The 19051-nt window shown below is 39.6% G+C and overlaps 1 protein-coding gene across 1 annotated transcript; it reads left to right on the top strand.

Moving 5' to 3' along the window:
- The first annotated feature begins 9507 nt into the window (after window positions 1-9507).
- PTGS2 (prostaglandin-endoperoxide synthase 2) lies at window positions 9508-17457 on the top strand. The gene is made up of 11 exons (XM_019976900.2): window positions 9508-9554; window positions 9808-9994; window positions 11049-11165; window positions 11275-11418; window positions 12103-12246; window positions 12895-13076; window positions 13676-13759; window positions 13871-14117; window positions 14402-14688; window positions 15186-15333; window positions 15483-17457. Exons 2-11 carry the CDS (start codon window positions 9943-9945, stop codon window positions 15890-15892), a joined length of 1815 nt encoding a protein of 604 aa, XP_019832459.1. The 5' UTR covers window positions 9508-9554; window positions 9808-9942; the 3' UTR covers window positions 15893-17457.
- Window positions 17458-19051: the final 1594 nt, after the last annotated feature.

Genomic DNA, 19051 nt, shown 5'->3' with positions numbered 1-19051 from the left:
GTTATTTAGCTTATAATTAGCCTTTTTATTTCCATTATAATAATATGCCCACTCTCATTTCTGATATTAGTAATTTGTTTCATTCTACCCTCACCCCCAACCCCCATTTTTCGGTTTTGTTTCCTCAGGGGGAAACTAAGATTACTGATTTTAGATTCTTCTTCTTTTCAAATACATGCATTTAATGCTATCCACTTCCCTTCAAGCAGTGCTTTGGCTGAATCCCATGAATTTTAAGTTGTATTTTTATTTTTACTTAGTTTAAAATTTTTAAATTAAATTTAAAAATTAAACTTAGTTTAAAATTTTTAAGCCTTTGACTGTTTGTATCACAACAAACTGTGGAAAATTCTTAAAGAGATGGGAATATCAGACCACCTGACTTGCCTCTTGAGAAATCTGTATGCAGGTCAAAAAGCAACAATCAGAACTGGACATGGAACAATAGACTGGTTCCAAATCAGGAAAAGAGTACGTCAACACTGTATATTGTCACCCTACTTATTTAACTTATATGCAGTGTACATCATGCGAAATGCCAGGCCGGATGAAGCACAAGCTGGAATCAAGATTGCTGGGAGAAATATCAATAACCTCAGATACGCAGATGATACCACTCTTATGGCAGAAAGCAAAGAAGAACTAAAGATCCTCTTGATGAAAGTGAAAGAGGAGGGTGAAAAAGTTGGCTTAAAACTCAACATTCAGAAAACAAAGATCATGCTATCTGGTCCCATCACTTCATGGCAAATAGATGGGGAAACAATGGAAACAGTGACAGACTTTATTTTCTTGGGCTCCAAAAAAGCAGCCATGAAATTAAAAGACACTTGCTCCTTGGAAGAAAACCTATGACCAACCTAAACAGCATATTAAAAGCAGAGACTTTGCTTCGCCAACAAAAATCCGTCTAGTCAAAGCTATGGTTTTTCCAATAGTCATGTACAGATGTGAGAGTTGGACTATAAAGAAAGCTGAGCACCAAAGAATTGATGCTCTTGAACTATGGTTTTGGAGAAGACTCTTCAGAGTCCCTTGGACTGTAAGGAGATCCAACTAGTCCATCCTAAAGGAAATCAGTCCTGAACATTCATTGGAAGGACTGATGCTGAAACTGAAACTCCAATACTTTGGCCACCTGATGCAAAGAACTGACTCATTTGAAAAGACCCTGATGCTGGGAAAGATTGAAAGCAGGAGGAGAAGGGGACGACAGAGGATGAGATGGTTGGATCACATCACCGACTCAATGGACATGAATTTGAGTAATCTCCGGGAATTGGTGATGGGTAGGGAAGCCTGGCATGCTGTGGTCCTTGGGGTCACAGAATTGGACATGACTGAGCAACTGAACTGAACTAAAAATTTTAAATGTCTCTTGTTATTTCTAATTTGACCCATGTGTTATTTAGGAGTGTGTTTGGTAATCTCTAAATATTTGGGAATTTTCTGGTTATCTTTCTGGTTATTGATTTTTAATTTAATTCCATGTGGTCTGATACATTGTATGATTTTTATCATTCTCAATTTGTTAAGATGTTCTTTTTTATGGCCCAGAATGTGGTTTATTTTTGTGTATTTTCTTTCTGACCTTGAGAAGTACCTATATTCTGGTGTTTTTGAGTAAAGTAGTCTACTGCTGGAGAAGGCAATGGCACCCCACTCCAGTACTCTTGCCTGGAAAATCCCATGGACGGAGGAGCCTGGTAGGCTGCAGTCCATGGGGTCACTAAGAGTCGGACACGACTGAGCGACTTCACTTTCACTTTTCACTTTCATGCATTGGAGAAGGAAATGGCAACCCACTCCAGTGTTCTTGCCTGGAGAATCCCAGGGACGGGGGAGCCTGGTGGGCTGCCACCTATGGGATTGCACAGAGTCGGGCACGACTGAAGTGACTTAGCAGCAGCAGCGGCGGCAGCAGCAGCAGCAGCAGCAGCATGGTGTATCTTTCTCCATCCTTTTACTTTATTCTGTGTGTGTCTTTATATTTAAGGCGGTTTCTTGTAGAAACCATATAGGTGGTCTTCTTTGGTTTGTTCTGATAATGTCTGTTTTTTAGTTGATATATTTGTACCATTGTTGCTTAAAGTGATTACTGATAGAGCTGGATTACTATCTATCATATTAACTTTTTTCTACTTGTTTTCCTTGTATTCTGTTCCTATTTTTGTCTTCCATTCTTTTTCTGATAATTGTGCTTTTAATTGGGTATTTTATATGACTCTATTTTCTCTTCCTTCTTAACATATCAATTATGCTTAAAAATATTAAAGTGGTCATCATATGCATTTGCAATTAAACCAATTCCATTTTCAAATAACATTATACCACTTCATGCTTCATAATAAAATATTCCGAATTCCTCCCTCTTCCTTTGGTGTAATTTACCTATTATACATAAGCTGTAATTTACCTCCTATCAGGTCAGATCAGATCGGTTGCTCAGTTGTGTCCGACTCTTTGCGACCCCATGAATTGCAGCACGCCAGGCCTCCCTGTCCATCACCAACTCCCAGAGTTCACTCAGACTCACGTCCATCGAGTCAGTGATGCCATCCAGCCATCTCATCCTCTGTCGTCCCCTTCTCCTCCTGCCCCCAATCCCTCCCAGCATCAGAGTCTTTTCCAATGAGTCAACTTTTTACATGAGGTGGCTAAAGTACTGGAGTTTCAGCTTTAGCATCATTCCTTCCAAAGAAATCCCAGGGCTGATCTCCTTCAGAATGGACTGGTTGGATCTCCTTGCAGTCCAAGGGACTCTCAAGAGTCTTCTCCAACACCACAGTTCAAAAGCATCAATTCTTCAGTGCTCAGCCTTCTTCACAGTCCAACTCTCACATCCATACATGACCACAGGAAAAACCGTAGCCTTGACTAGACGAACCTTTGTTGGCAAAGTAACGTCTCTGCTTTTGAATATGCTATCTAGGTTGGTCATAACTTTCCTTCCAAGGAGTAAGCGTCTTTTAATTTCATGGTTGCAGTCACCATCTGTAGTGATTTTGGAGCCCAGAAAAATAGAGTCTGACACTGTTTCCACTGTTTCCCCATCTATTTCCCATGAAGTGGTGGGACCGGATGCCATGATCTTCTATACATAAGCTATAATCCTTAAATACACTTTTACCATTATTATGTTGAACAAACTGCTACTTGTTAGATCAATTAAAAATAAGAAAAATAAAAGTTTTTATTTTACTCTTAGTCTTCACTAATGCTCTTTGTTTTTCTGTAGATCTGAGATTCTAACTTTCATAATTTTCCTTCTCTCTGAAGAACTTCTTGTGTAAGGCAGATCTACTGGCCACAAATTCCCTCAACTTTTTTCTGAGAAAAGTTGTTCCTTCACTTTTGAGGGTTAGTTTCCCAGTATACAGAACTCTATGTTGTTGTTTTTTCAACATTTTATTTCATTTTCTTCCTGCTTGTATGGCTTCTGAGGGGAAATAGGATGTAATTCTTATCTTTGTTCTGTATATATGGTAAGGTTTTTTTTTCCTCTAGATTCTTTAGAGATTTTTTCCTTTATATTTTCTTTTCTGCAGTTCTAATATAATACACCTAGGTATGGGTGCTTTGGCACATCCTTACTTGATGTTCTCTGAGCTTCCTGGATCTGTGATTAATTTAGGGAATTTCTCAGTTAATATTGCTTCAAATATTGCTTCTATTCCTTTCTTTCTTTTCCTACTCTATTCCCATTACATCTATTTGACACCTTCTGCAGTTCTCCAACAATTCTTGGCTATTTTTTACGTTTGTTTTTTTAACACTGTATTTTCTCTATTCATATTTTTCTTTATCGATTTTGGAAGTATCTACTTTCATACCCTCAAGCTCAGAGATTCTTTCCTCAGACGTGTCCAGCCTACTAAGTTCATCAAATTCATTCTTCATTCCTATTACAATGTTATTGACCTCTAGAATTTTTTTTATTCTTTCTTAGAATTTCCATGTCTCTGCTTATATTACCCATCTGTTCTTGCACAGTAATTACTATTCCATCAGCACTCATGATCTTATATTTCCACCATCTGTGCTGTATCTCTGAGTCTGGTTTCAGTGTTCGCTCTGCCTCTTCCAACTGTTTTTTGTCTCTCATCGTGACTTGCCATTTTTTTTTTTTTTTTGAAAGCTGGGCAAGGTGTACTGGGTGAAAAGCACTCTGATAAATAGGCCTTTAGCAATGTGGTGGGAGGGGTGGAGTGGGCGAGTCTTCTTGAGTCCTGTGATCAGGTCTCGGTGTTTTACTCAGCCTATGCCTCTGAGCTGTGAGTGTCACAAGTGTTCCTCCATTCCCCACTGCCACAGATTAAGTGGGACATGGCTAGAGGGTGCTAGAGTTTGAGTACATCCTTTCCCCAGGTCATTTAGGCTCTGATAAAATTCCCAGAGTTTAGCCTCTGGTAATACAATTTCTTTTGAGCCTAATTTAAAAGAACAATGCTCTGGCATATTTCAAAATGGTTATTTTTCCCCTGCTTCCCTGCCAGTCCTCCAAGGGGATTTTTTTTTCTTTTCCTGGTAATTCACTGTGGGAAGTTGGCAGAGTTCCAGGAAGTAAAACTCATGAAACTAAATAGACGCCCCCCCCACCCCCCCCAGCCCCTGGAATTTCTAACTCTTAAGGTTTATTCAAGATATGTGTGTGTGCGCTTCACTCTTCAGGCTTCCCTGGTGGCTCAGATGGTGAAGAATCCGCCTGCAATGTTGGAGACGTAGGTTTGATCCCTGGGTTGGGACATCCCCTGGAGAAGGGCATGGCAACCCATTCCAGTATCGTTGTCTCCATGGAGAATCCCCATGGACAGAGGAGCCTAGCAGTTTACAGTCCATGGGGTTGCAGAGTTGGACACAATGAGTGACTAAGCCCAATCCATTACTCTTTGGGTTTCCCTACATAGGCACTGGTTTTCAAGGAGGTGTTTGCCTGTAGGTTTCTGTTCTGGTAAATTGTGCTTCTCTGTATGGCCAATCTCTCCAATTTTGTTGCTGTTGCTGTTTAGTTGCTAAGTCGTGTGGATGCTTTTGCAACCTCATGGATTGTAGACCTCCAGGCTCCTCTGTCCATGGGATTTCCCAGAAAAGAATACTGGAATGGGCTTCCATTTCCTTCTGCAGGGGATCTTCCTGACCCAGGGATTGAACCCGTGTTTCCTGCACTGCAGGCGAATTCTTTATGGCTGAACCACCATGGACGCCCTCTCCAATTTTGAGGGCAGCTTTTTATCCTGTCACCTCACTTCTTTGGAGGATCTAAGAATAGTATTTTGAGTTTTCACTTTGTTCAGATTTTTGTTAGGATAGAGTGGCAACTTCCAAGCTCATTTAAACTGGGTTTAATCCGTCAGTGTCATTGTGGTCTCATTATGCTGGCCCCAGCACGCCCTGCTCACATTCTCTTGTATTTCCTTCTCCCCTTTTAGGATTCCTAGCTCTAACACAAAGACCATGTTCAATCTACCTTGATTCACCTTAGTAGTTATGATATACAACCATGAAAAACAAAGGAAAAGAAAAATCTATCCAGGAACTAAGCTGAGAAAAAGGAGATACTTTTTTAAAGTAAAACTTAGGACTAGATATTGTTTGGTATTTCTCCATTGGTTTATTTGACAAGGATTTTTTTTTTTTTTAATGTTTGTCCTTGTCAACTGGAAAAAAAAAAAAAACCTACACAATGTAAAAGGTGAGAATTATGTTTTCTTTGGTGGTAACCCCAGGATACCATCTCTCAGATAACTCTGAAGGACTTTTCTGAAGAGGTAAAGAAGGAGTCAGGATATACAAGTGTTTTTGCCAAACAAAAACCCCAAAACCCAGGAAGTGGAAGATCAAAAGATTCCTGCTAATCAAAAGAAAACAGACATCTGAAGCTAGTGAATTTAGTTCTGTCCACACATGGGAAGATGCAAGACCCTGGGAGTATTGAAATGCTTTCTTTGATAGGGCCACTATTCCATTTTTCTGCACCCTGAGTCCCCTCGGGGCGCACAGTCACTGCAGTGGCAGCCTGTTTACCTCCCCTCGGGAGCCACTGTCCTGACCATCAGGCTGGGGTGGGGGCAGGGGGCAGTGGCTGAGGGTTTTACATCCTTTGTTTACTGAAATGAGAGGTGACATTCTTTGTCCACATGCTCTTGTTTTTCTAGTTGAAACTCCTATCTTGTGTAGTCAGGAATAGGTAAACAACCATGATTTACTAAAAGTCTGGGCTTCCCAGGCGGCACTAGTGGCAAACAACCTGCCTGCCAATGCAGGAGACGTAAGAGGTGTGGGTCTGATCCCTGGGTGGGGGAGATCTTCTGGAGGAGGGCATGGCAACCCACTCCAGTCTTCCTGCCTGGAGAATCCCGTGGACAGAGGAGCCTGGAGGGCTACAGTCCAGAGGGTTGTAAAGAGTCGGATATGACTGAAGCAACTTAGCATGCACGCATGCACTGAAAGACTAAAGTAGAGGTCTTTTATGGGTACTTTTATGGGTACATCTGTTTCTGCCCTTCAAGAAACAGATGTACACTGTGGCAAAACCTTGTTAAAAATGTCTCTTCAGGCAAGATGCAAGATAGTAAAGCTGTCTTTCTAGTCAGCCTGTCATGAATAAAAAAGACAAGGGCAATCTCCACTATCTTTGAGTGAATCAGAATAGGATAAAGGTGAAGACAGGGAGATAGAAAAAAGTTCCACGTCTAAGATAGTAGATATGACCATCCTTTCATGTCTGAATAGTGCGTGTGTGTGTGTGTGTGTGTGTGTGTGTGTGCAAAGTCGCTTCAATTGTATCCTACTCTTTGCAGTCCTATGGACTATAGCCCGCCAGGTTCCTCCGTCCATGGGATTCTCCAGGCAAGAGGACTGGAGTGGGTTGCTGTGCCCTCCTCCAGGGGATCTTCCCAACCCAGGGATCGAACCCACATCTCTCATGTCTCCTGCATTGGCAGGCGGGTTCTTTACCACTAGCGCCATCAGGAAAGCCCCTGAATGGTAGAACCCTGCTCAAAGCAGTAAGAAATATCTCCTTTGAAAATGTCAGTGCCTTTGGAATTTTGGGTATTAATAGTCTTTACTGTTCATTTTCTTTTAGCTCATATGAATGGCTTATTACTTCAACTAACACATATTTCATTCCTTTTTTAGTATATTCATGAAGGTTAAATCTCAAATGAAAACTGCATATGTAGACTTTTAAGAATGTTGTAACATCAGACACAAAATCTACCTAGTGATCTTTACAACAATCAAGAGAGAAAAAGAAGTTAATAAAAATTGAAGCAGCAGAAGGGGGCAGTAAAACGCAGCAGAATGCTCTGGAAGATTTTTTAATATGCTTTCTTATTTTTAGTTAACAGAATTCTCCAACAAATTTCAGAGACTAATGCATTTTATATAACAGATATATGTATTTGTCTAAAATGAACACAGAAACACTAAACACAGACACAGGTGAAAAACATAAATCTCACATGATTATAATCTTATTTTTTTATGCTGTGACACATCATGGCATAATAATCAAAGTACTTTTCCACACAGGACAGGATTTAGCCATTTTGATTTGGTCTGGGACATTTAATATTCCCCCATGATCAGCATCCCCAAATGCACTACCCATTCTATTTTACTGTCCAGACTTACCAAAGTTAATAAATCATAACAGTTTTCCCTCAAGTCCATAACCGGACTTCCTTTCTAAACTGCACCCATCCTTAAAGTGTCATTTTTATCCTTGAACTATTTTCTGACAACATAGGTATACGCAACTCTCTCTATTGTGCTACAGAAGTTACAGATTAAACCAAGTAGTTTAACCGAATAGGTATTTTTTAATTGAATTTCCACTATGAAATGGAGTTCAATTTCTTTAAGTTCCAAGTAGTCTAAATGTGATTATTCGCAACACCCTGTTTTGTTCTCACTTTGAATTTAGTCTCCCTGCAAACAATAGAACACACTTTTATATGCAGCAGGTATACAATTAAGATCAGATGAGGACAATGATGATGATGACTTCAAAATGAATTCAGGATTACAATATAAAGCCAACAGAGTCAGAATATGAATTCTTCCTTGGCGTCTAACCAAACTCAAATTGATAACCCTAAATATCCACTTAAAATTTGAGTAGACACATCCTACCACTTAAAATGAAACAGAAAACTGGAATTATTAAAAGACTGTTTACATCTATGCTCTTAGTTGAAATTTCATGTACGACTCAGTACAATAAATGGGAGTGTCACAAATGGAATGATTAAATATGACTAGAGGAGAAAGGCTTCCTGGGTGAGATGGAATTTTAGTCATTTGTCTCACGTAGAATCACATTAAGCAAAATGTTGAAAAAAAAGATGATTGTCTTTTTTTAAAGGGCTCTACAATGCTGCTACTTTTTTCTTTTCTCTTTTTTGGGGGGTGGGGGAGGGGGGTGGCATTTCACCTTCAGACACCCCTCCCGACTACAAGACAGAATCAAACAAATGCAAAAGATGATGAAATTGAAAATTGTCAAAATCACCCTTCCTTCATATCCATTCCATCCGAATTCCTCATCAAATTACCTTCCAAAATGAGCCTAGAAAACTGGCCCTAATAAACCCAGACAACTGAAAAGTGAGTGTAATGTTGTACTTTAATCCTTTGTCACAACTCATTATCCTAGAGAAGTAGGCAGAAAACATGCACACAAACCAATCTTTAAAAATCTACTTCCTTCAATTGGTATCTCCTGTGAAAAGCTGGCGACCAAAACAGTGAAAATCACTGCAGCAGAGAAAGAAATGCCATAAAGCAGATCTTTTGGACGGTGAGCATCCTTAAACATCCCGGTCACCTCCGCTTCACTTGTTCATGGGAGGAGAGGTTACAGCGGTGACCCCTCAATCTCAGATTGACTATTTACAGGATAAGTGCTCAGGGTCAGTTTTGAGGGGAGGAATTTACCTTTATTTCCTCTCTCCAAGAAGCAACGTCGGGGTGGTGGCATGAAGAACAGTATTTTTTATGTTGAAAACAACTTAGCTAGAAAAAGAACCTACAGGTACGTATACACTGACTACTGCTATTACAGTTCATTCGGTCAAGTAAAAAAATAAAAAAATTAAAGTATTAATAAAAAATATTAAAGTATTAATAAAAAATTAAAAATTAATGGATGTGCGTACATCTACACGAGGTTAAGAGTAGTCACTGAAACCAGGACACATCTGAAATACATGACATGAGTAAAACATGTCAGCCTTTCTTGGCCCGATTCTCCCCAGTCTCTCCAGACTGTGACTTCCTCGGCCCCCAAAAGCCGAGGGACCAGACGTAGGGGGACGGGGGTGGGGGCGCGCGAGGGAATTCCCTGCGCTCCGGAACGTCCCAGCCCCCTGATCAATTCCGGGAGAGGAAGCAAGCCAGGAGGCCGCCCTCCCCACCCACGCCCTCACCCAGAAAATCTACCTCGGACCCCCTCTCGGAAGCCTCGGTCCCAACCGCGACAGAAGGAAAGGAATCTGGCGCGAAGCCCGGCGCCAGCGGCGGAGAAACCGGCCGAGGGGCGCTGGAAGGTCTGAACTGGAAGGGGGCGATCCTCTTTGCACCCACCGTAGGGAAGCCAAGCGCGACTCCCCAAGTTTCCGATTTTCTAGTTTGCGTAGCTAAAAAAAAAAGAAAGAAATCCTACCCCAACCCGGGTCTTGCGCAATTGTTTAAGTAGAAAGAGGGGGAAAAGTTTTGGAAGGGGGGAAGGAAAGGCGGAAAGAAACAGTCATGCCGTCACGTGGGCTATTTCACGCATAAAAGGAAGGTCCTCTCCGTTAGCTTCCAGTTGTCAAAGGACTCGCAGTGAACGTCAGAGGACGCCCCGGAACTCCGCACAGCGCCTCCTCCGGCCCCGCAGCTCCGATCCGCGCACCTCCACGCCTCCGCCGGCCCCGCGCCCCGCCCGCAGCCGAGATGCTCGCCCGGGCCCTGCTGCTCTGCGCTGCCGTGGCGCTCAGCGGTGCAGGTGAGTGAGTTCCTGGCGCCTGTGCCCGGGATTCCGCGGCTCCGTCCACCCGGGCTGAGTTTCTGCTCAGACTTCTCCCGGGAACTCCAGGTGTTATAAATACTCCCAGAATTCAGAGGCCGAGTCCGGACGGATAGCCCCGCTTTGCCCTCAGCTCTGATCTTCATGGGCCAGTTATTGCACCCATCTTTTCTCATCTGCTAAATAGGAACGGGGATACTAATTTGCAGGTTGTCACAAGAAGATCTGATCAATATATGTGAGGTGCTTTTGTATAGCACCTAACTGCTATTGAATGAAAATAATTGTATTATACAATTTCCCTAGTTAGTGCTTTCCCGTCCCAGGGAATACCAGATTGTTTTTTTAAGATAAACAGAATAGCTTAAAAGCAAGCTGTTTTTATTTTGCAAATTTCTTTATAGTTGGTTTTTGTCGTTTTTTTTAATGTAAATTAAGTCACGCCACCTTAATACTGTAAATCATTCAATGATCTCTCCTGACACGTAGAATAAAACCCAAATTCCCATAAAACCCGAAGGATCTGCCTTCACCTTTTCTGAATTTAGCTTCCAGCTCTCCCTCTCCTGCTGTCAGGCATGCCTCAGGGCCTTTGCACTTGTTTTCCTCTCAACTTAGAATGTTCTTCCTCCAGATCTTTATCCAGCTTTATGACAGAGAAGAAAGAAGTAGGAAAAAAAAAAAACCCCAAAGTTTGATTAAAATACTTGATCTATTCACTTTAGTTTTGAAAGTCCTACTTTGAGCCTCTTCTAAAGGCTAATTTGAGCATCTAAAGTTTCTAAGAAAAATTTAGCAACATGATTTCCCTGGTGGAATATTCTGTTACCTTTATTTAGAAAAGGAAGTTGGTATTTCTACATTATAACCATTCTGTGAGGCAAGTCGGGGGGAAAAAAAAAAGTTTTCCCATGACTACCTGTATATTTCTTGAATTTTTTATTGTGAAGTTGACTCATAGTAAGTAAAGCAATTAAATGCTTAAGATTGACACTGAAAAATTATTCATTCACTGTCTGTACTGTTTTTGTAGCAAATCCTTGCTGTTCCCATCCATGCCAGAATCGAGGTGTATGTATGAGTGTAGGATTTGACCAGTATAAATGTGACTGTACCCGAACAGGATTCTACGGTGAAAACTGTACCACACGTAAGTTTGTTGTTGAGTGCCCTCATTTGGAATGGGGTATATACAGTTATCATTTTACAGAATTGTGCTTATAATGTGTCCCGTTAATTTCTTTTTCTTCTCATTGCAGCCGAATTTCTGACAAGAATAAAATTACTCCTGAAACCCACTCCCAACACAGTGCACTACATACTTACCCACTTCAAAGGAGTCTGGAACATTGTCAATAAGATCTCCTTCCTGCGAAATATGATTATGAGATATGTGTTGACGTGTAAGTACACATCACTTTCTAGTGTTCTCAGCTGCCTCAAAGAGAAATGTACTTTACAAATTTTAGATTTTAAAACTTAATTCAAAACATGTTTAAATATACCATTTTAGTTTGCCTACTATCTTAATGGCCAAAAATATTGACATCTGAATCCCTTGAAGTTTCTAAAGTTCTGTCTCACAGGCAGAATTCTACTTAAAATACTGCATGCTTCTGCTGACCTTCACTGTTCTCCACAGTTTGTGAAAGATGCCTGGTCCAGTTGTTTATTGAATGGCCATGGGGCACAGAATTGCACCCATTAAAATAAATGAATAATTTGGATTGGGGTCGGCGAGAAAGTAACTTTTATTTCTAATGTGAGTGTCAAGCACAGACGTTTTGCTCATGGGCCTCTTGAACAATAAGTGGATGGTTATTTGAAAAAAATGAAAATGGCTAGACCAAAACATCTTCTGTAAAGAATATATACTTTATCAAAGATGCCTTTTAATGCATCATTCTTTCCTCTTTTTTGAGCACCAGTAGCAGGCTTTAAAGTATGATTGCTTTAAAATAGAGTATCTTTGTATTAATTAAATTAAATTTATTCTAGTGCCACTTTGTACATTATACAATAAAAATGAGCATTGATTTGCCTTGTGGATGGGAACAAATAACATTTTTTTTCCTCTAAAATTTCAGCGAGATCACATTTGATTGAGAGTCCACCAACTTATAATGTGCACTACAGCTATAAAAGCTGGGAAGCCTTTTCTAACCTGTCTTATTATACCAGAGCTCTTCCTCCTGTGCCTGATGACTGCCCAACACCCATGGGTGTGAAAGGTGAGTGAGAGGAGACAGAGTTATATTAACTGTAACTGGGATTGGATTGATACCTAGAAATTTTGATCCCAAACTATGATTATTTGTTAATAAAACCATTTTTTCCCTTCTTATGTATATCTCTGGATATTTTTTGAAATTGTGAGTCCATGTAAACTATTCCATGGAAGGAAATAGGCATTTTGGTATGAAAAAGTGAAAATGTTAGTCACTCAATTGTGTCTGATTCTTTGCGACCCCGTGGACTGTGGATAGCCAGGCTTCTATGTCCATGGAATTCTTCAGGCAAGAGTACTTGAGTAGGTTGCCATTCTTTTCTCTAGAGTATCTTCCTAACCTAGGTATCGAATCTGGGTCTTCTGCTTTGCAGGCAGATTCTTTATCATCTGAGCCACCAGGGAAGCCCAGACATTTTGGTATAATGTCATATGTTCTCAAATTCTTTCATTAAAACTGAATTGATACTAGTTAAAGTAGATTATTCAGTAAGAGGCTGTTCCCCTATATCTTAGAACTTCCATTAATATGATCCTGTTCAAAGTTGTATTTTTCCTGTAAGTGAAGAAGACCCTAGTAAATTGACAGTTCACTCTCCGCTTCCTTAAATATATAGATGGGTTCTTATTTTGGCTTTCTCATTTTTTATAGGGAGGAAAGAGCTTCCTGATTCAAAAGAAGTTGTGAAAAAAGTACTTCTAAGAAGAAAGTTCATTCCTGATCCCCAGGGCACAAATCTGATGTTTGCATTCTTTGCCCAGCACTTCACCCATCAATTTTTCAAGACAGATTTTGAACGAGGACCAGCTTTCACTAAGGGAAAGAACCATGGGGTGAGACAGAGTTAAATGAGAATTTGTAGCAAATCAAGTTCTATGTGTAAAAACCTTAATGGAGTTTCCATTTTATCTCACTGGTTGAATAAAAAAATACATAACACATACTTACATACGTATATACAGATTATTATTTGTAGTTTGACTCATATTTTTAGTTTAAAATATTGGATCTGCAAAAAAGTTGTCTTCAAAAAAATTTGTTACCTTGATTATGCTGCCTTAAATATTATAAGGTGAGATTTTTGCAGCATTATTATCTCTTGGGTTTCAGTGACATAGCTTCAATGAATAAGTATTTTATATCAAAACATTTTCTGCTGCTTTTTAAAAGAAATATCATATAATTAGAGTGAAAATTTCTTATACAGGTTCCATATGAGACACTAATAGGAGACATTTAGATTTATAAGCTATGGGGTTATTTTTAGTGGATAAGCAAGTTAATTTATTATTTTGTGGCTGTGAAAAAAAATGTGTTACTGAAAATTTTAAAGCAAACTACATCATCACATTATCTAGTAATAAATACATCCTAGGCATTTTACATAAGAACAACTTCAGTAGCAAATCAAAAATTTTCCATAATCTTCTAGGTGGACTTAAGTCACATTTATGGTGAATCTTTAGAGAGACAGCATAAGCTGCGCCTTTTCAAGGATGGAAAAATGAAATATCAGGTTTGTTCCATTTAAATATTAAGAATTCATTACCACTAACCACCCACCTATGTTCCAAATCTCTAATGATGAAAATTTGTTTCTTACTTCTTCTTACTGATACTTTTTTAGATGATTAATGGAGAGATGTATCCTCCCACAGTCAAAGATACTCAGGTCGAAATGATCTACCCGCCTCATGTTCCTGAACACTTGAAGTTTGCTGTGGGCCAGGAAGTCTTTGGTCTGGTGCCTGGTCTGATGATGTATGCCACCATTTGGCTACGGGAACACAACAGAGTGTGTGATGTGCTTAAACAAGAGCATCCAGAATGGGGCGATGAGCAGTTGTTCCAGACAAGCAGGCTAATCCTGATAGGTAAGCTAGAAGAGCAAATCACTTAAAGAAAATCCTCTTCCTCAAAGAAAACTAACTTGTTTCCTTTGCTTGGGAGGAATATAATTCTGGGGGAGTGTCATGCATGTACAATCACCTGCTCCATATTCATTCAGTCCTTCAGCTGGATTGCTCAGACACCTACCTCTCAATGGAGGAAAAGAAAATCTAGATAGGAATGCCAAATGACCAGTTGCATTTCAGTTGCTTGAACATTTGTGAGCAGAAAGAATTCATGTTTTCAATTTTTTATTTTGTGCCTGTAGGAGAAACTATTAAGATTGTGATTGAAGACTACGTACAGCACTTGAGTGGCTATCACTTCAAACTGAAGTTTGACCCAGAGCTGCTTTTCAACCAACAGTTCCAGTACCAGAACCGTATTGCTGCTGAGTTTAACACGCTCTACCACTGGCATCCCCTTCTGCCTGACGTCTTTCAGATTGATGGTCAGGAGTACAACTATCAGCAGTTTATCTATAACAACTCTGTCTTACTGGAACATGGTCTCACTCAGTTTGTTGAATCATTCACCAGGCAAAGGGCTGGCAGGGTAAGCATTATTAGTGAAAAATAAAATAAAACAAAGGACTGGTTGGTAACTAGAATGTCTGCTGCAGGAAAGATTTTTCTTAAACTTACTGAAAGATTAATTATTGCTAGTAATCTTTCCTTGAAATAAGAAGGCTGTGTAATATATATATTTAATATTATATGATCTTGATTATAATATAATTTTACCATTATAATCTAAATCATAGAAATAATCTATAAATATTCCAAACTTATAGTTTAGGTCTCCACTGGTAGCTTCAGTTTACCTACTTGGCACTCAAGGGATGTTTTTAAAATAGAAATCTTGGGAATTCCCTGGTGGTGCAGTGGTTAGAATTTCTTGCTCTCACTGCTGAGGGGCTGGGTTCAGTCCCTGGTCAGGGAACTAAAATCCCACAGGCCACTTAGCATGGCCAAAAAAAGAAAACAAAAAAAAATCTTACATATGCCTAAAACTCAATTAATGTGTTCTACAATTTAATTCATATTCCACAGGTCGCTGGCGGTAGGAATCTTCCAGTCGCAGTAGAGAAAGTATCAAAGGCTTCAATTGACCAGAGCAGAGAGATGAAATACCAGTCTTTTAATGAGTATCGCAAACGTTTTCTGCTGAAGCCCTATGAATCATTTGAGGAACTTACAGGTGGGAAACGGTTTCTAAACTCCTTCAAAGAGTCAAGGGGCAAATGGAAACAACAGAGAAATTGAAAGCAAATTGAGCGAAGGGGTAAAACTCCTCATTTTGTCAAAAGTTTGACATTGGTTGTATCTTTGTCCTTGTCACCCTCACAGGAGAGAAGGAAATGGCTGCAGAGTTAGAAGCGCTCTATGGAGACATAGATGCCATGGAGTTTTATCCCGCCCTTCTGGTAGAGAAGCCCCGTCCAGACGCCATCTTTGGGGAGACCATGGTAGAAGCTGGAGCACCATTCTCCCTGAAAGGACTTATGGGTAATCCTATATGCTCTCCCGAGTACTGGAAGCCTAGCACTTTCGGTGGAGAAGTAGGTTTTAAAATCATCAACACTGCCTCAATTCAGTCTCTCATCTGCAGTAACGTGAAAGGCTGTCCCTTTACCTCATTCAGTGTTCAAGATACGCACCTCACCAAAACGGTCACCATTAATGCAAGCTCTTCCCACTCTGGACTAGATGATATCAACCCCACAGTCCTACTAAAGGAACGTTCAACCGAACTGTAGAAGCCTAGCGATCATATTTATTTATTTATATGAACTGTTTCTTTTAACTTAATTATTTAATATTTATATGAAACTCCTTGTGTTACTTAACATCTTCTGTTAAGGAGAAAAAGGGGGTCATGCTTGTGAAGATTTTCATGTTGATTTTAAAGATGTCGAAGTTTCTTCAAGTTAAAGGGGAAAGCAGTTTTCATTCTTCTGTACAATCCAATGGGAAATGAGTATGACATTTTTTACTTGAATTTCAACTTATAATAAGAACAAAAGCTAAGTTTGAACATGTAAGTGCTGTTGCAAGATGACAAAATGCTGCACATTTCGACACTATCATATTTCCAGGGTGTCTCCTATGATGCCTGAGAAACAGCTGTCTACTCACTGGTCCTTTTCAGTCTCCTTTTAGCCATTTTCAGATCAGTTTACTTCGACTATTTTGTTTTCCTGGTTTTAAGGTCTGAGTGTGTTTTTTTGGACTCTGCCTGTACTTTCTTACCTGAACTTATGCAAGTTTTCAGGAAATCCTCAGCTCAAAACTACTACAAAAGGCCTTTACAAAAAGGTATACATTCATTTTAAGTGAAAGGCAAAGAACTTTACAAATAAACTATAACCTGATTAAGAGCCCAATACCTTAAAGCTCTAGGGGGTTCTCGACACCAAGAACGTATTCCTATTCTAATTAATGTCTTTCCTCATTTAAAAGCAAATAATTGCTGAATAGTTCCCAGGGAGACAATGCTTCTTTTCCACATCTCATTGTCAGTTGACATTTTCTGGTACTGTATATTAATTTATTGAGAGCTATTATGTCTTCTTAGGATGACTATTATAAACTGGGTTTAAGGCTACATGATGTTCTTTGTTGGCATTATGTCAGAATCAGTGTATCTTGTGGGATTACCTCTCCAAATTATTACTATAACATTAGTGTTTGGATTAAGATTTGTGAAAACATGTGAGGAATCCAACTCTGGTATACTGAGATGGAAAGTTGGAATTCGCCTTTAAGGCTTACCTACTCACCAGCCCACAGAGAACGTTGTCTCGTTACCCTGGATGTGCTGACACTGACAGTGTGTACGTTTTTGAAGGACTTGTGGATGTTTCATTAATTCATTCACCCCTAACTTCTGGAGAAACATTCTTTACAAAGCACTGTGGGTCTTAATATTTTTAAATCATGCACTGAAAATCAGTATTTATGTAAATAATTGAACAGGTATGCCTGTTAGGCAAAGGGAGAAAAATGAAATTTCATTAAAGAGAAATAACTCAGGGGAATTTTTAGGATTTTATGTTTAAATGATTTATGGTTAATAAAGAGTCAATAGTAGAAGAGCTTGTATTAAAAAAACTGTTACCTTCATTGATTTTTTTAAAAAACTGATTTGTTAAATATCTGAATGACTGAATCTGGGAATTTGGAATATATGAGTGTTTTGGTGCCTCAGACTATGATTAAATTAATTTATGTAAACTGTAAGTGTTGAAACAAATAGCTGTTTATTTTTGTATTATTTAAAAATTGAAAACCTCTTCTAAAATAAATTTTGACTGTTTCTGTATATCTTTGTCATGAGATGATTTCTCTAAAGCATTATTCTCCTATCTCTTCCAAACCGGACTGGCCTTTAGTGACATTGTTCTGCCCTCCATCATATAGAGGTCTTAAGGTCACTATTATAATCTCTCATACATGGAAACACTGTATTAGAAATGGGTGCTTTGTCCTATAGAAGAGAGATAGCAACAAACTTATTTTCATTGCCTAATCTTCAGTTTAGTTCAGTTCAGTTGCTCAGTTGTGTCCGACTCTTTGCGATCCCATGTATCACAGCACGCCAGGCCTCCCTGTCCATCACCATCTCCCGGAGTTCACTCAGACTCACATCCATCGAGTCAGTGATGCCATCCAGCCATCTCATCCTCTGTCGTCCCCTTCTCCTCCTGCCTCCAATCCCTCCCAGCATCAGAGTCTTTTCCAATGAGTCAACTCTTCGCATGAGGTGGCCAAAGTACTGGAGTTTCAGCTTTAGCATCATTCCTTCCAAAGAAGTAGGGGAAAAAGTACACAAAAGGCAAAGAATAAGGCAAAGCTGCTAAGGAGGAACAGAATTTAAAAGAAAGTTGAAAGAAGGAGAGATTAAGTTCAGTTGGGTGAATCATTGATACCAGGTTCATTGGCTCTGTCATTTGCTACTCTTGACATCTTGGTAATTTCAATATCCATGTGGACTGCATGTTTAACATCCTGCCTGGGGTCTCTTATCTTCTATTTTAGTGTTGCCTTCTTCCATATTTCCTATGATCATACAGACTTTGATCTCATCATTAATTACTGTACCATTTCCAAAATCTTCATTTCAATCATCTTTTACTACCAACGCTTGCAGCTCCCATGTGTTAGTATTCATGCTCTAGCATCTATCTTCAGCTTCACTGAACCTATTGATTCACCAAACCTCATCACCTCCTATCTCCTCATTTCCTTCCTTATGCATCTAACTCAGATTCCATTGTCCATCTTGAGACGAATTCCCTCATTTCTTGGTCTACTCTTCATTGTATGTAACTGACACAACTTAAGTTCAGCCATAAACAGATTATTTGACTTCTCAGTAGCATTCAACACAAATGTCTATAGCATCTTTACTGTAAGATTTTTTTTTTTATTGGCTTCATGGTTTTATACTCTCCTCATCTTTCTCCCCTTCCATACAGAGTTACTATTGGGTTGTTTATTTTTAAAGCTCTTCATACATTGTGTGTTGTGTGTGTGTGTGCTCAGTCACTCAGTTGTGTCTGATTCTTTGCAACCCCATGGACTGTAGCCCTCCAGGCTCCTCTGTCCATGGGATTTCCCAGGAAACAATATTGGAGTGGGTTGCCATTTCCTCCTCCAAGGGACCTTCCTGACCAGGGGTTGAACCTGCATCTCCTGCATTGGCTGGCGGATTCTTTACCTCTGACCCACCTGGGAAACCCTCATTATCACTAGGAATTAAGGTGTCCTGATTCCTCTTTCTCTTCTTTATCTGTACTCTTCCAGGTTAATCCTGTCCAAGTTTATAAACTGAACCACTAACTAATCACTCTCAGATTTGTTTCTAGAACCAACCTGTCAATTAACAACTCAAATTCATATATTTAGTGGCTTGT

This window comes from Bos indicus, chromosome 16, assembly GCF_029378745.1.
Source record: "Bos indicus isolate NIAB-ARS_2022 breed Sahiwal x Tharparkar chromosome 16, NIAB-ARS_B.indTharparkar_mat_pri_1.0, whole genome shotgun sequence".
NCBI lineage: Eukaryota > Metazoa > Chordata > Mammalia > Artiodactyla > Bovidae > Bos > Bos indicus.
This window is presented reverse-complemented; position numbering and strand designations above follow the sequence as displayed.

Excerpts from the sequence above, each read along its gene's own strand:
- PTGS2 (XM_019976900.2), top strand. The coding sequence starts at position 9,943 with ATGCTCGCCCGGGCCCTGCTGCTCTGCGCTGCCGTGGCGCTCAGCGGT. Across the intron at positions 11,419-12,102 it reads TATGAGATATGTGTTGACGT|CGAGATCACATTTGATTGAG; the intron begins GTAAGTACACAT and ends CTAAAATTTCAG. Across the intron at positions 13,077-13,675 it reads CTAAGGGAAAGAACCATGGG|GTGGACTTAAGTCACATTTA; the intron begins GTGAGACAGAGT and ends ATAATCTTCTAG.